General features: G+C 46.2%; 1 protein-coding gene across 3 annotated transcripts in view; it reads left to right on the top strand.

The window, feature by feature from the left end:
• The window catches only part of LOC140464294 (solute carrier family 35 member F3-like), a 448,695-nt gene that overhangs the window by 293,128 nt on the left and 137,448 nt on the right, over positions 1 to 18,119 (top strand). Inside the window, exon 1 of one of the 3 annotated variants that reach the window (XM_072559217.1) lies at positions 7,879 to 8,230. The exons of the other annotated variants lie outside the window; for them this stretch is intronic. Coding sequence (XP_072415318.1) covers positions 8,149 to 8,230 — 82 coding nt within the window. The 5' untranslated portion in view covers positions 7,879 to 8,148. Of the gene's footprint in view, positions 1 to 7,878; positions 8,231 to 18,119 lie in introns of those variants that run through there. 3 annotated transcript variants of the gene reach the window in all.

Below are 18,119 nucleotides of genomic sequence, written 5' to 3'. Positions count from 1 at the left end.
TCTCTTAATTTAGTTAGTCCTTGGTTACCTTGCAGAGAAATGGGTAGAAATGGATGACCTAATAGGGTTTTAATCTAATGAAAGCATTTGGTGGGATAGGCTAAAGTATAACCCTTGGAGATAGCAGAACTAGGGATGGGGTAAATATTAGACAATGATCAGTAGAAGTGCTTCTTTAGAGGAGAGGGTATCTCAGGAGTCCTTCTTTACTCTGAGTAGCAGGATTGTGGGCGTTATTCCCACAGGGAGTGGCTCAGGTGAATGCAATAGGATGAGTGAGGTAGGTAGGTGAGAGAGAAAGTTACTAATGTTTATAGCTAGATAAAGAACAGAGTGTGGAAGCTCCCGTGAAGAATGAATACCAGTATGGATCAGTTGGGTTGAATGGCCTATTAACGAATGGGGTGTCATTAATTCACCAAGTGGTTAAAACTTTCCTCACTTAGCCTCTTGCAGCCTTTAAAGAAATAAAGAATTGAATTTCTGTCTCACTTTTCACAGCCACAGGACATCCTGAAGAGTCTCACTTCACCTGAAGTGCAGGTGCTGCTGGAAACAATTTTTCAACATTTGTGTATATTAAACAAGACCATTTTTAATTGCATAAATTCAGTTAGCAGCTGGATGCTCAGGTGAGTCTTAATCACAAACAGATTTTCTAAGTTCATGTTTTCACTGACACACCAGCAGGGCAGCTCACCAACAGTCAGGTTTACTGTTACTCCGTTAAAGGAGACAGTTTGACCTTGGTGAGGGTGAAGGGAGCCAAGGGAGATAGAATCAACGACCACCACCCCCATCCACCCCCAAAGTTTTCCTTTGTGTCTTCACTGAGTGCTTTTCGGAAATATTCCACTTGCAGTTCCAGTCCTTAAAACCGTCAGCCAAATCCCAGCAGCCTGCAGCATCCTACCCACATTTAGGCAGCACCTTGAAGAGAGAGACTTTCTGTCATCTCTCTCCAATGAAGTTCCTGCTGTTGAACTGGGTAAACCACCTACCCTGTGAAGATTTATGAATTTGTTATTTCTTAGTCCATCCCAAATCTGAGGGATATTTCTGAAAATGTGTTGCTGGAAAAGCGCAGCAGGTCAGGCAGCATCCAAGGAACAGGAGAATCGACGTTTTGGGCATGAGCCCTTCTTCAGGAAGAAGGGCTCATGCCCGAAATGTCGATTCTCCTGCTCCTTGGATGCTGCCTGACCTGCTGCGCTTTTCCAGCAACACATTTTCAGCTCTGATCTCCAGCATCTGCATTCCTCACTTTCTCCCTGAGGGATATTTCCTCAAGTCTTGCAAATCTTTGAACGTCAAAGTGAATTTTATATCCAGACGGTATATTGGATGATTTTTACTTAACGGTTTATATTGAAATGTTAAAGAGGATGGTTCTAGCCTCATTATAGTCTAGTTTTTCCAAGTTTTCATCCACCGTACTGCCTAATATTCCTGAATTTCTGTCCTCCACACTGCCTAATATTCCTGAATTTCCAACTACCACACTCCCTAATATTCCTGAATTTCCAACCACCACACTGTCTAACTTTCCTGAATTTCCGACCACCACACTCCCTAATTTTCCTGAATGTCCAACCACTACACTGTCTAACTTTCCTGACTTTCCGACCACCACACTGCCTAACTTTCCTGACTTTCTGACGACCACAATGCCTAGTTTTCCTTTTATTTCCTGCCTTTTCCAACCTTCCTTCATTACTTGTAGAAATGCAGTTTGAATTTCCTGCTGCCAAACCTCTTGATTCTCCTCTGGGATATTTCAGGCCCGTGTTTGTCCATTTAAAGTCTGTACTTGGAGCCATTGCCCATCTATGTCAACACAGCACAACTTTTCATTTAGTTTAGTACGGCATGACGTCTTTTTGTTGGCATTTGAGAGTGAGGAAATTTTCTGTTTGCTCAGAATCATGCCAGCTTTCTGTTCCCGAAGGGGATTGTCGTAGCAACATCTGCCACATGGAGGAAGTGGAGTCTGATGGACCAAAAGGAACCTCTTCCTGTTTGGGAAAAGGCCAGAGGTGCTTGGACAATGGCTGTTCCAGGATGGGCAACGGGGCAGAGGTTCTGGGAAGGAACATCTCCCGCACAAAGAATCTCTTGTTCCCAACAGCAAGAGAATTTACAGAGATCAGTTGACCATCTGCCACATGCCATCTGTTCCACACATTGCGTTCCTTTCCTTTCAATCCCAGGGGACTGTGGGAGTGAAGCAACTGAATCCAAGTTCCAGCTCACCTTCCGCCAAATGCTGCTTACCCCTTGGCAGTGCTGCTGATCTAGTCAATTGGCAGCAAGCCCCAAACCTACAGCCTCCACCATCTAGAAGAAGGGAAGCAGATGCAATGGGAACGAACCGCGTTAGCCTCCAAGTCACACACGTCTTCACAACGTGTCAGTAAATCACCATCTTTCAGTGTCATTGGGTCAGAATCCTGGAGCATCTTCTCTACTATCACTGTGGGAATACCTTCACCACACAGGCCTATACACAAGGCCCACTTTAATACCATTTCAAGGGCATCTTGGTTTCGGGATAAATGCCAGCTTTGCCTGGGATGCCCACAAGTGCCAGCTATCAACCACTGGGTGCCGCTTTCAACCCTGGGTTCCGCCCCATTCCAGAGACTTGAGCCTGTCATCCAGATGGCTATTCCTGGTGCAGTACCAAGGGAGAGTTACACCACTGGGAGGTGCCAACGTTCAGATGAGACAATAAACTGAGGCCCCATTTGCCCTCTCCAGTAAAGTTGAACCCATGGGCCTATCTCAGAGAAGAGGAGGGGTATTCTCCATGGTGGCCAATACTATGGGCACTGAAGAAATCAATGTTTCAGGTATAACCCAGTCCTGAAGAAGGGGTTACACCTGAAATGTTGACTTCTCCACCTCCTGATGCTGCCTGGCCTTGCTGTGTTCTTGCAGCCTCCTGCTTGTCTACCTTGGATTCCAGCATCTGCAGTTTTTTTGTCTCCAATACGAGAGGCAAATGATTTCCTCTTTACCACATTGCCGCTTCTGGGATTTTGCTGTGTTACATTCAGCTGCCGACATTTTCTGCCTTTCAATGCAACTATGCCTCCAAAGTTCATTGCCAGCTGTGAAATATTTTAGGAAGGATTGTTGTGAAAGGATCTATATGAATGCACGTGTTTTCCTTTCCTCAGCTACACAGTGAGGGACTCAGTTGCCTATTGCTTCTTTCCAATGAGTGTAGCCTGCATGTGTAAATAATAGCAGCTGTGTTGCCAAGGAGCTGCCAATAAATCTGCCCAGAAGCTGTTTGGGACAGAGCTTCATGCTCAGAGAACAGCATAGTAATTCTGGGCCCAGGTATAGTGACCAGCAGTGAATGGTGACTCCAACAGAGTCATATAGTCATAGAGATGTACAGCATGGAAATAGACACTTTGGTCCAACCTGTCCATGCCGACCAGATATCCCAACTTAATCTAGTCCCACCTGCCAGCACCCGGCCCATATCCCTCCAAACCCTTCCTATTCATATACCCATCCAAATGCCTCTTAAATGTTTCAATTGTACCAGCCTCCACCACATCATCTGGCAGCTCATTCCATACACGTACCACCCTCTGTGTGAAAAAGTTGCCTCTTAGGTCTCTTTTATATCTTTCCCCTCTCACTCTAAACCTATGCCCTCTACTTCTGGACTCCCTGACACCAGGGAAAAGACTTTGTCTATTTATCATATCCATGCCCTTCATAATTTTGTAAACCTCTATAAGGTCACCCCTCAGCCTCCGACACTCCAGGGAAAACAGCCCCAGCCTGTTCAGCCTCTCCCTATAGCTCAAATCCTCCAACCCTGGCAACATCCTTGTAAATCTTTTCTGAACCCTTTCAAGTTTCACAACATCTTTCCGATAGGAAGGAGACCAGAATTGCATGCAATATTCCAACAGTGGCCTAACCAATGTCCTATACAGCCACAACATGACCTCCCAACTCCTGTACTCAATACTCTGACCAATAAAGGAAAGCATACCAAACACCTTCTTCACTATCCTATCTACCTGCGACTCCACTTTCAAGGAGCTATGAACCTGCACTCCAAGGTCTCTTTGTTCAGCAACACTCCGTAGGACTTTACCATTAAATATATAAGTCCTGCTAAGATTTGCTTTCCCAAAATGCAGCACCTCACATTTATGTGAATTAAACTCCATCTGCCACTTCTCAGCCCATTGGCCCATCTGGTCCAGATCCTGTTGTAATCTGAGGTAACCCTCTTTGCTGTCCACTACACCTCCAATTTTGGTGTCATCTGCAAACTTACTAACTGTACCTCTTATGCTCACATCCAAATCATTTATATAAATGACAAAAAGTAGAGGACCCAGCACCGATCCTTGTGGCACTCCACTGGTCAGAGGCCTCCAGTCTAAAAAACAACCCTCCACCACCACCCTCTGTCTTCTACCTTTGAGCCAGTTCTGTATCCAAATGGCTAGTTCTCCCTGTATTCCATGAGATCTAACCTTGAGAAACAGAAAGCTGGTCACCTGTTTCCTAGCTGTGATCAATAGAGGGAGGAGCAGAAGCCAAGTCACCGAGTATGAATTGCTGAGGACAGACCGGACAGAGTCTTGGTTTTAGTGGCTTCACACATTCCACAAAGTGATGGGGTGGGCAGAGTGAATCCCCACTGGTGAAGCCGACTGAGGACTGAATCCTATATGTACACAAAGTGTGGAGCACATGAATTTGGAATCCAAGACCAGCTTGAGCCCAGCCCACGGTAACAAGTTGGTGCTGAACTAAGAAGGGGACAACTGTAATCTGCCTTGTTTGATGGAGTTGTTATAGTGCACAAGGCGTTCTATCGGCCCATCGTATTTACACTACCTCTCCAAATGGGGCATTTCAGTCAGTGCCTTTCCCTCCATAACTTTGCAATGCATCCTTTACTGGTATCTCCTTTCTGAATGTCTTCAATGGAACTGGCTTACCTCAATCTCAGACACCCTATCCCAAACATTAACAGTTTGATGAGTGAAAACTTTCTTTCTCATAGAGTTTTTGATCTTTTATAGATCATAGAGACATAGAGATGTTCAGCATGGAAACAGACCCTTTGGTCCAACCCGTCCATACCAACCAGATATCCCAACCCAATCTAGTCCCACCTGCCAGCACCCGGCCCATATCCCTCCAAACCCTTCCTATTCATATACCCATCCAAATGCCTCTTAAATGTTGCAATTGTACCAGCCGTCACCGCTTCCTCTGGCAGCTCATTCCATACACGTACCACCCTCTGTGTGAAAATATTGCCTCTTAGGTCTCTTTTATATCTTTCCCCTCTCACCCTAAACCTATGCCCTCTAGTTCTGGACTCCCCCACCCAGGGAAAATACTTTATCTATTTATCCTATCCATGCCTCTCATGATTTTATAAACCTCTATAAGGTCACCCCTCAGCCTCCGACGCTCCAGGGAAAACAGCCCCAGCCTATTCAACCTCTCATTTTAGCTCAAATCCTCCAACCCTGGTAACATCCTTGTAAATCTTTTCTGAACCCTTTCAAGTTTCACAACATCTTTCCGATAGGAAGGAGACCAGAATTGCACGCAATATTCCAACAGTGGCCTCACCAATGTCCTGTACAGCCGCAACATGACCTCCCAACTCCTGTACTCAATACTCTGACCAATAAAGGAAAACATGCCAAATGCCTTCTTCACTGTCTGTGTCCTTTTAGTCTCGATCCTTTCACCATCTGTCCAGATCCCTCTTGATTTTGAAAACCTTATCAAATCTCCCCTCAACTTTCTGTTCTCCAAGGAACAAACTCCAAACTTCTCCAATCTGTCTTCAAAGCAGAGACGCCTCATCCAATGTCCTCCCAACTTTCCTAAAGTGTGCTGCCTATTGCTGGATGCAATCATCCTGTTAAGACTGAACTGGTGACAAGTTAATTCTAACCTTCGTCTACTCTATGCCCCATTAGTAAAATGGAGGGTAATGTTTGCTTCATTAACAAACAGCACTCTGAACCCCTCCTGCCATCTTCAATGAGTTGTGCACATATACCCCAGGTCTCTCTGCTCCTACACATCGTTTAAGGTTTCACCTTTTGGTTTAGGCTCTCTCTCCATGTCTTTCCTTTCCAAATCCCACGTTTCTCCACATCAAAGTTCACCTTTCATCAGTTTGCCCATTCCAACCACATCCCAATCCACACCATTGGCTGGGACATCAGTTACAACAGCTATTGCAATCAATTTGTTTTGTCATATGATAACATACATCCAGGCCAGGTAAAACCTGAACCAAGATCTTCTCAGCAAGAAGTAGGGACACTACCACTGTGTTGCAAAAGCCCTCAAGAGACAGTGGTCATATGTCCTGAATAGTTGGACATGGAGTAAAACCAATCCAGACAAACAATCATAGAATCCTACAGTACAGAAGAGGCCCTTCAGCCCATTGAGCCTGTACCACCAAAAATCAACGATTACCTACATTAGTCCCTCTTTCCCACACTAGGCCGATAGCTCATCCAGTGCTCATCCAAGTACCTTCTAAAGATTGCGAGGTTTCCCACCCCAATTGCCCTCTCAGGCAGTGCACAGCAGACCCCATCACCCTCTGGGTGAAAATGTTTTTCCTTAAATTCCCTCTAGAGCTCCTGCCTTTCACTTCAATATCATGCCTCATGTTACTGGCCCTTCAACAAAGGTGCTTTCTATTCACCCTGTCCATGGTCGTCTTAATTTTATACACCCCTGTCTGGTCACCCTCCCCCACAAACATCTCTGCTTGAAAGAAAACAGCCCAAGCTTATCCAGCCTCTCTTCATAGCTGAAATGCTCCATCCCAGGCAACATCCTGGTGACCCTCCTCCAGTGCAAACATATCCTTCTTAAAGCGTGGTGACCAGAATTGTACACAGTACTCCCACTGTGGCCTGATCAAAGTTCTTCAACATGACCTCCTTAAAATCCATGTCCCAACTGATAAAGGCAAGTGTCCCAGATGGTGCCTTAACTCCAGTATTCCCCTGTCCTGCTGCCTTCAGGAATCCATGGACAAGCATCCCAAAATCCCTCTTCCTTTAGGGATCTTTGGATAAGCACTCGAAGATCCCTCTGTTCCTCTGAGCTTCCTTATGTCCTGCCACTCATTCAGTACTCCCTTGTCGAATTCCTTCTTCCAATCTCATATTTATCAGGCTTAAGTTCCATCTGTCACTAATCTGCCCGTCTGATCAATCTGTTTATATCTTGTTGTAATCTAAAACCTTCCTTCTCACTGTCGACCGATCTTGTGTCACCCACAAACTGACTGATCATACCCCCTCCCCACCTTCTCATCGCCATCATTTGGGAATATCACGTTGTCACAGCCAACCACCTCATTAAGTTGATGAGTGGATTGAGTTGCACAGTATAGCACCAAGACACATCATTCAACCCATTGAGTCTAAGCCAGGGACCACCGTATACATTATCATTTCCCCTCTCCTTCCTGGTTAACCAGCTTCCACTTATATAGATCTCTGCAATTTTCCTGCAACATCTGAATCCCCCCCATGTTTGGGTGAGGAAGTTTATCCTGAAATCCTTTGGATTTATTCGTGACTGGTTTATAATGATAGCGCCTCGCCGTGGGCTCCCTTACAAGTGGACAGCGTGTGTGGGAGATCTGAGAGACTAAAATATTACAGATTGGAGTTTACTTCTGATCGAATTGGCCCGGGGAGGGGTGGGGGGAGAGAGAGGGTGCCTGCTTAAGGAGGTGGAGTTGAGGCTGGAGCTGCTGCTTGTGGGGGCAGAGCTAAACAGGCAGGTATGAAGAGGGCAGGGGCTGGGGGAGGGAGGGAGCGATAACAGCATTGCACCACAAGCGGAAAGTACCGCCGACGTCCCTGCTGCTTTTAGACGGTGCATTTTGTTTATTTTTGCAACCGGGAAGAAAGACACCACCAACATGTGACGCCTCATGGTTACAGCAAACACACTGTATATTTGTGTGTTACCTGCTATATATCAGACACACATAAACAGCCAGGCTGCCGAGAGGGATGTGATAGCGATAGGTCTGCATCTCTTCTTGTGTGGCTGGTGAGATGCAGGGTCGGCCAGTTTCCACACTGCCCTTGAGACGGGATGACGATGAAAAAGCATTCGGCCAGAGTGGCCCCTCTCACTGCCTGCAATAGTCCGGTGCTAACTCTCACCAAGGTGGAAGGTTTGTAACGATTGTATATCCCAGGGTCTGAGGGATTGGGGGGGGGCGGGGGAAGAGCCATCCAGCACTACTGCTGCTGAAGGGTCACAAATGCGGTTCAACTCTAGCCTAAAGTAGAAATTAAGGTTCGTCCAAGTCACGAGGTGCTGCTTTCTTAAAATTTAAACTCTTGACACCAGCTTAATAAAAAATCACGTGTAAACACCCAGGTTAACGTGGTTTCCAATGAACGAAAATGACAACATTGTGGCGATAATGTTTATAACTACAACTAGCAAGTGAGTAATATTTCAATGTTTAACATAGTATTTACATTGTAACATCGGAAACACTGATATTAACATGTAATACTAGTATTAACATATATCACTGCTTCCCATCTGTGTGGCGCTGATACACATATTAATGTGGGACACTGTTTTCTCTCTGTGTAACACTGATGTGTAGCACTGCAATGTTATATTGGTATTGAAATAAGATAAACATGCAAATAACTAATGTTAATTTGTAACACTACTGTAAACAGGCCTGATACTTAAAGTAATGTATAGCATTGCAAATATAGATGTGTGTGTGGAAGTTTAATATTAATGTGTAGCACTGCTGTAGACACGCATAACACTAATATTAATGTGTAGCACTGCTTTACACATACATAACACTAATATTATTCATAACACTGTGTATATACATAACACTAATATTATATATAACACTGCCATAGATATACATAACACTAATATTAATGTAAAGTACTGCTATAGACATACATGCACAAATATTAACATGTAACACCATGATAAAAGCGCGTAACATTAACAGTAAGATGTAACTGCTGTAGGTATGTGTCACACTGCAATAGACATATCACTATTTAATTGAAGCTAACACCAGTATAAGCATGTGTAACACAGTAGTATCAACTGTTGTGAAGACTGTAATACTCTAATATTATGAGCCTGTGTAATGGTATATAGTAACGTGCCACATTGCAACCACAGTTCATAACACTAATAGTCCTAGAGTCATACAGCACAGAAATAGGCCCTTTGGTCCAACTAGTCCATGCCAAATATTGTGTAGCACCAGAATAAACATACATAACACTATAGTATTGATGTAACACCGTGATACTAATGTGTAGCACTGCTGTACATGTGTAATGTACAACCCTGCCACAAAAAATGTAACACTGATATTAATATGAAATACTGTGATATAAACGTGTGACACTGAGATAAATATGTATAAGACTATTATAAACAAACGTACTCTGTGACTGTTTCTGTCCTCTCAAGAATTGCCAATTCTTGCGTGCATCAAGTCATCTGTTATGCTTTCTAACATGGCTGTGGAACCTGATGGCAGACTTGTTTTCTGTAGTATAGACTGGAAGGAATGATTTGAATTTGTTGAGCCTGTCTAGCTGTTTGAAGGAAACACTGGCACCACTTGAGATTGCTGTGCAGGTAGTTCTTTCTGCGTGTGTTTCCTCTCGTCTGCACTTCCCACTTTTCCTGAGGTTCAGCTTCAAGGAGGGATTTTAATCTCAGGGATTTTATTATTAGTCATTTGTGCTGAATGTCCACTCATCAACAGCCCAGCTCAGATAGAGAGCTTCAATTCTGGATATTTCTGTGCCGTCAGGGTTCTGTCATTGATAGCTATAGCTGGTAGAGGAATATCAGAATTTAGTGGTGTTGGGTGGTGTATTCCTGTCTTTTTATTCTGATAGCCCATAGTGTGTGATCCAACCATGTTTAAGAGTGTGCCTTAAGGACACAGTCTTCAGGAAACAACAGAGAGTGGTTTGTTTGTGGGATGAACTGCCAGAGGAAGTGTTGGATGCAGGTAAAGTTACAAAATCTATAAGACATTTAGATAGGTACATGAATAGGAAAGGTTTGGAGGGATATGGGCAAAATGCAGGCAAGTGGGTGTAATTTCGCTTAGGAACACAGGCGGCCTGGACTGGTTGGACCAAAGTTTTTGTCACACACTGACCTGACATTAGCGTCTGACACACTGACGTTAGCGTCTGACACACTGACGTTCATGTGGCACACTGACATTAGCATGTGGCACATTGACATTTGTGTGACACACTGACGTTCGTGTGGCACACTGACATTAGCGTGTGGCACACTGACGTTAGCGTCTGACACACTGACGTTAGCGTGTGACACACTGATGTTAGCGTGTGACACACTGATGTTAGCATGTGGCACACTGACGTTCATGTGGCACACTGATGTTAGCGTGTGACACACTGACGTTCGTGTGGCACACTGATGTTCATGTTGTACACTGACATTAGCGTGTGACACACTGACGTTAGCGTGTGGCACACTGACATTAGCGTGTGGCACACTGACGTTAGCGTCTGACACACTGACGTTAGCATGTGGCATACTGATGTTAGCGTGTGACACACTGATGTTAGCGTGTGACACACTGACGTTCATGTGGCACACTGACATTAGCATGTGGCACATTGACATTTGTGTGACACACTGACGTTCGTGTGGCACACTGACATTAGCGTGTGGCACACTGACGTTAGCGTCTGACACACTGACGTTAGCATGTGGCATACTGATGTTAGCGTGTGACACACTGATGTTAGCATGTGACACACTGACGTTCATGTGGCACACTGACATTAGCATGTGGCACACAGACATTAGCATGTGGCACATTGACATTTGTGTGACACACTGACATTCGTGTGGCATACTGACATTAGCGTGTGGCACACTGATATTAGCGTGTGACACACTGACATTAGCATGTGGCATACTGACATTAGCATGTGGCGCACTGATAGTAGCATGTGACACACCAACAGTGGCGTGTGACACACTGACATTAGCGTATGATACACTGATGTTTGTGTGGCACACTGACATTAGCATGTGACACACTGACGTTAGCGTGTGACACACTGACGTTAGCGTGTGGCACACTGCCATTCGTGTGGCATACTGAGATTAGCGTGTGGCGCACTGATATTAGCATGTGACACACCGACAGTAGCATGTGGTATACCGATATTCATGTGAAACACTGACATTTATGTGGCACACTGACATTAGCGTGTGGCAGACTGACATTAGCGTGTGGCAGACACATGTATGTGACACACTGACAGTGTGTGTTACATTGACATTAGTGTGTGACACTCTGACATTAGCATGTGGGACATTGACGTTCATGTGATACACTGACATTAGCGTGTGATACGTTGACATTAGCATGTGGGACAGTGAGATTCGTATGACACTGACATTAGCGTGTGACACACTGACGTTAGCATGTGGCACACTGACGTTAGCATGTGGCACACTGACGTTAGCATGTGACAGACTGACATTAGCATGGGGCACACTGACGTTCGTGTGCCATACTGACATTAGCATGTGGTGCACAGATATTAGCATGTGACACACCGACAGTAGCGTGTGACACACGGATGTTCATGTGACACACTGACATTAGCGTGTGATACACTGATGTTCATGTGACACACTGACGTTAGCGTTTGACACACTGACAGTAGCGTGTGACACAGATGTTTATGTGGCACACTGACGTTAGCGTGCGACACACTGACAATTAGCATGTGGCACACCGACATTCGTGTAGCATACTGACATATACGTGTGTTGCACTGATATTAGCATATGACACACTAACAGTAGCGTGTGACACACTGACATTAGCGTGTGCCAAACACATTCGTGTGGTATACTGACATTCATGTGACACACTGACATTTGTGTGGCAGACTGACATTAGCGTGTGGAAGACTGACATTAGCGTGTGGCAGGCACATGCATGTGACACACTGACAGCGTGTGTGACACTCTGACATTAGCATGTTGGACATTGACATTCATGTGGCACACTGACATTAGCGTGTGGGGCAGTGAGATATGTGTGGCACACTGACATTAGTATATGGCACACTGACATTAGCATGTGACACACTGATGTTTTTGTGACACACTGACATTAGCATGTGGCACACATTCATGTGGTATACTGACATTCATGTGACACACTGACATTTGTGTGGCAGACTGACATTAGCATGTGGCAGACACATGCATGTGGTATACTGACATTCATGTGACACACTGACATTTGTGTGGCAGACTGACATTAGCATGTGGGACAGTGAGTATCGTGTGGCACACTGACATTAGGATATGGCACACAGACATTAGCATGTGACACACTGATGTTTGTGTGACACACTGACAGTAGCGTGTGGCGCACTGATATTAGCATGTGGCGCACTGATATTAGCATGTGACACACCAACAGTAGCGTGTGGCACACTGACGTTAGCGTGTGGCACACTGACGTCCATGTACCAAACTGACAGTGTGTGAAGCACTGATATTAGCATGTGACACACTGACGTTAGCGTGTAACACACTGACATTAGCGTGTGAAACACTGATATTAGCATGTGACACACTGACGTTAGCGTGTGACGCACTGATATTGGCATGTGACACACCGACAGTAGCGTGTGGCACACTGATGTTCATGTGGCACACTGACATTAGCGTGTGGCACACTGACATTAGCCTGTGACACTGATATTCATGTGACACACTGACGTTAGCGTGTGACACACTGACGTTAGCGTGTGACACACTGACGTTAGCGTGTGGCACACTGACGTTCATGTGGCATACTGACATTAGCCTGTGGCGCACTGATATTAGCGTCTGACACACTAACAGTAGCGTGTGGCACACTGATATTAGCGTGTGGTGCACTGATGTTCGTGTGGCACAGTGACATTAGCCTGTGACACTGACATTCATGTGGCACACTGACATTAGTGTGTGACACACTGATATTCATGTGACACACGGACATTAGCGTGTGATGCACTGACGTTAGCGTGTGATACACTGACGTTTGTGTAACACACTGACATTAGCGTGTGGCACACTAATGTTTATGTGGCACACTGACATTAGCGTCTGACACACTGACATTAGCGTGTGGCACACTAATGTTTATGTGGCACACTGACATTAGCGTCTGACACACTGACATTAGCATGTGGCACACTGACGTTCATGTAGCGCACAGACATTAGCATGTGGCACACAGACATTAGCGTCGGACACACTGATGTTCGCGTGTGACACACTCACATTTGCGTGTGACACATTCACATTCGCGTGTGACACACTGATGTTCGTGTGGCACACAGACATTAGCGTGTGACACACTGACGTTAGCGTGTGGCACACAGACATTAGCGTGTGGCAGGCACATGCATGTGACACACTGACAGCGTGTGTGACACTCTGACATTAGCATGTTGGACATTGACATTCATGTGGCACACTGAAATTAGCGTGTGGGGCAGTGAGATACGTATGGCACACTGACCTTAGCGTGCGACACACTGACATTAGCGTGCGACACACTGACATTAGCGTGTGGCACACTGACATTCATGTGGCATACTGACATTCGTGTGGCATACTGACATTCGTGTTGCATAATGACATTAGCCTGTGGTGCACTGATATTAGCATGTGACACACCGACAGTAGCGTGTGACACACTGATATTCATGTGACACACTGACATTAGGGTGTGATACACTGATGTTTGTGTGGCACACTGACATTAGACTGTGACACTGACATTCATGTTGTACACTGACATTAGCGTGTGACACACTGACATTAGCGTGTGACACACTGACATTAGCGTGTGACACACCGATGTTAGCATGTGACACACTGACGTTAGCATGTGACACACTGACGTTAGCGTGTGGCACACTGACATTAGCGTGTGACACACTGACGTTAGCGTGTGGCACACTGACATTAGGGTGTGGCACACTAACATTAGCGTGTGACACACTGATATTTATGTGGCACACTGATGTTAGCGTGTGACCCACTGACGTTAGCGTGTGACCCACTGATATTAGTATGTGACACACCAACAGTAGCATGTGGCACACTGATGTTCATGTTGTACACTGACATTAGCGTGTGACACACTGACGTTAGCGTGTGACACACTGACGTTAGCGTGTGACCCACTGACGTTAGTGTGTGACACACCAACAGTAGCATGTGGCACACTGATGTTCATGTAACACACTGAAATTAGCGTGTGGCACACTGACATTAGTGTGTGCCACATACATTTGTGTGGTATACTGACATTAGCATGTGGCAGACACATGCATGTGACACACTGACAGCATGTGCTACACTGACATTAGCGTGTGGCACACTGACATTAGCGTGTGGCACACTGACATTAGCGTGTGGCACACTGACGTTAGCGTGTGGCACACTGACATTAGCGTGTGGCACACTGACGTTAGCGTGTGATACACTAATGTTTGTGTGACACACTGACATTAGCGTGTGACACACTGACATTAGCGTGTGGCACACTGACATTAGCATGTGACACACTGACGATAGCGTGGGATACACTAATGTTTGTGTGACACACTGACTTTAGCATGTGACACACTGACATTAGCGTGTGACACACTGACGTTAGCGTGTGACACACTGACGTTCGTGTGGCGCACTGATAATAGCATGTGACACACCAACAGTAGCATGTGACATACTGATGTTCATATGGCACACTGACGTTAGCGTGTGGCACACTGACGTTAGCGTGTGGCACACTGACATTTGCGTGTGACACACTGACGTTAGCGTGTGATACACTAATGTTTGTGTGACACACTGACGTTAGCGTGTGACACACTGATGTTTGTGTGGCACACTGACATTAGCATGTGGCATACTGACATTAGTGTGTGGCACACTAACGTTAGCGTGTGACAGACTGACATTAGCGTGTGGCACACTGACGTTCCTGTGGCGCACTGATAATAGCATGTGACACACCGACAGTAGCGTGTGACATACTGATGTTCATGTGGCACACTGACGTTAGCGTGTGGCACACTGACATTAGCCTGTGAAACTGATATTCATGTGGCACACTGACATTAGTGTGTGACACACTGATGGTCATGTGGCACACTGACATTAGCGTATGGCACACTGACATTAGCGTGTGGCACACTGACATTAGCCTGTGACACTGATATTCATGTGGCACACTGACATTAGCGTGTGACACACTGGTCATGTGGCACACTGACACTGACGTTAGCGTGTGGCACACTGACATTAGCCTGTGACACTGATATTCATGTGGCACACTGACATTACCGTGTGACACACTGATGGTCATGTGGCACACTGACATTAGCGTGTGGCACACTGACGTTAGCGTGGGATACACTGACGTTACCATGTGGCATACTGACATTAGCCTGTGGCGCACTGACATTAGTGTCTGACACACTGACATTAGCGTGTGGCACACTGATGTTTGTGTGGCACACTGACGTTAGCGTGTGGCGCACTGACGTTAGCGTGTGACGCCCTGACGTTACCATGTGGCACACTGACATTAGCGTGTGACATACTGACGTTAGCGTGTGGCACACTGACGTTAGCGTGAGATACACTAATGTTTGTGTGACACACTGACATTACCGTGTGACACACTGACATTACCGTGTGACACACTGACGTTAGCGTGTGGCACACTGACGTTAGCGTGTGGCACACTGACGTTCATGTGGCATACTGACATTAGCCTGTGGCGCACTGATATTAGCGTCTGACACACTGACGTTAGCGTGTGGCACACTGACGTTAGCGTGTGGCACACTGACGTTAGCGTGAGATACACTAATGTTTGTGTGACACACTGACATTACCGTGTGACACACTGACGTTACCGTGTGGCACACTGACGTTAGCGTGTGGCACACTGACGTTAGCGTGTGGCACACTGACGTTCATGTGGCATACTGACATTAGCCTGTGGCGCACTGATATTAGCGTCTGACACACTGACAGTAGCGTGTGACACACTGATGTTTGTGTGGCACACAGACGTTAGCGTGTGGCACACTGACGTTAGCGTGTGGCACATTGACATTAGGATGTGGCACACTGACAGCGTGTGGCACACTGACATTAGCGTGTGATACACTGACGTTAGCGTGTGATACACTGATGTTTGTGTAACACACTGACATTGCCGTGTGACACACTGACATTACCGTGTGGCATATTGACGTTAGCGTGTGGCACACTGACATTAGGATGTCGCACACTGAGATTAGGATGTGGCACACTGACATTAGCGTGTGGCACACTGACATTAGCGTGTGGCACACTGACATTAGGATGTGGCACATTGACATTAGGATGTGGCACACTGACATTAGCGTGTGACACACTGACAGCGTGTGGCACACTGACATTAGCGTGTGGCTCACTGACGTTAGCATGTAGCACACTGACGTTAGCGTGGGATACACTAATGTTTGTGTGACACACTGACATTACCGTGTGACACACTGATGTTAGCGTGTGGCACACTGACGTTCATGTGGCATACTGACAGTAGCCTGTGGCGCACTGATATTAGCGTGTGACACACTGACGTTAGCGTGTGACACACTGACGTTAGCGTGTGACACACTGACGTTAGCGTGTGGCACATTGACATTAGGATGTGGCACACTGACAGCGTGTGGCACACTAACGTTAGCGTGTGGCACACTGACGTTTGTGTGACACACTGACATTGCCGTGTGACACACTGACATTACCGTGTGGCACATTGACGTTAGCGTGTGGCACACTGACATTAGGATGTGGCACACTGACAATAGCATGTGGCACAATGACATTAGGGTGTGGCACACTGACATGAGCGTGTGACACACTGACGTTAGCGTGGGATACACTAATGTTTGTGTGACACACTGACATTGCCGAGTGACACACTGACATTGCCGTGTGGCACACTGACGTTAGCGTGTGGCACACTGACGTTAGCGTGTGGCACACGGACATTAGGGTGTGGCACACGGATATTAGGGTGTGGCACACGGACATTAGGGTGTGGCACACGGACATGAGCGTGTGACACACTGACGTTCGTGTGGCGCACTGATAATAGCATGTGACACACCGACAGTAGCGTGTGACATACTGATGTTCATGTGGCATACTGACATTAGCCTGTGGCGCACTGATATTAGCGTCTGACACACTGACAGTAGCGCGTGACACACTGATGTTTGTGTGGCGCACTGACGTTAGCGTGTGGCGCACTGACGTTAGCGTGTGGCGCACTGACGTTAGCGTGTGGCGCACTGACGTTAGCGTGTGACACACTGACGTTACCGTGTGACACACTGACGTTAGCGTGTGGCACACTGATGTTCATGTGGCATACTGACATTAGCCTGTGGCGCACTGATATTAGCATGTGACACACTGACAGTAGCGTGTGACACACTGACGTTAGCATGTGGCACACTGACGTTAGCATGTGGCACACTGACGTTAGCGTGAAGCACACTGACGTTAGCGTGTGACACACTAATGATTGTGTGACACACTGACATTAGCGTGTGACACACTGACATTAGCATATGGGACAGTGAGACTCGTGTGGCACACTGACATTAGCATATGGCACACAGACATTAGCGTGTGACATTGACATTCATGTGGCACACTGACATTAGCGTGTGACATATTGACGTTAGCGTGTGATACACTAATATTTGTGTGGCACACTGACGTTAGCGTGTGATACACTAATATTTGTGTGACACACTGACGTTAGCGCGTGACACACTGATGTTTGTGTGAGACACTGACATTAGGGTGTGGCACACTGACATTAGGGTGTGGCACACTGACATTAGGGTGTGGCACACTGACGTTAGCGTGAGACACACTGACGTTAGCATGTGACAGACTGACATTAG

The sequence above is a fragment of the Chiloscyllium punctatum genome, chromosome 3 (assembly GCF_047496795.1).
Source record: "Chiloscyllium punctatum isolate Juve2018m chromosome 3, sChiPun1.3, whole genome shotgun sequence".
In the NCBI taxonomy this organism is placed as follows: Eukaryota; Metazoa; Chordata; class Chondrichthyes; order Orectolobiformes; family Hemiscylliidae; genus Chiloscyllium; species Chiloscyllium punctatum.
This window is presented reverse-complemented; position numbering and strand designations above follow the sequence as displayed.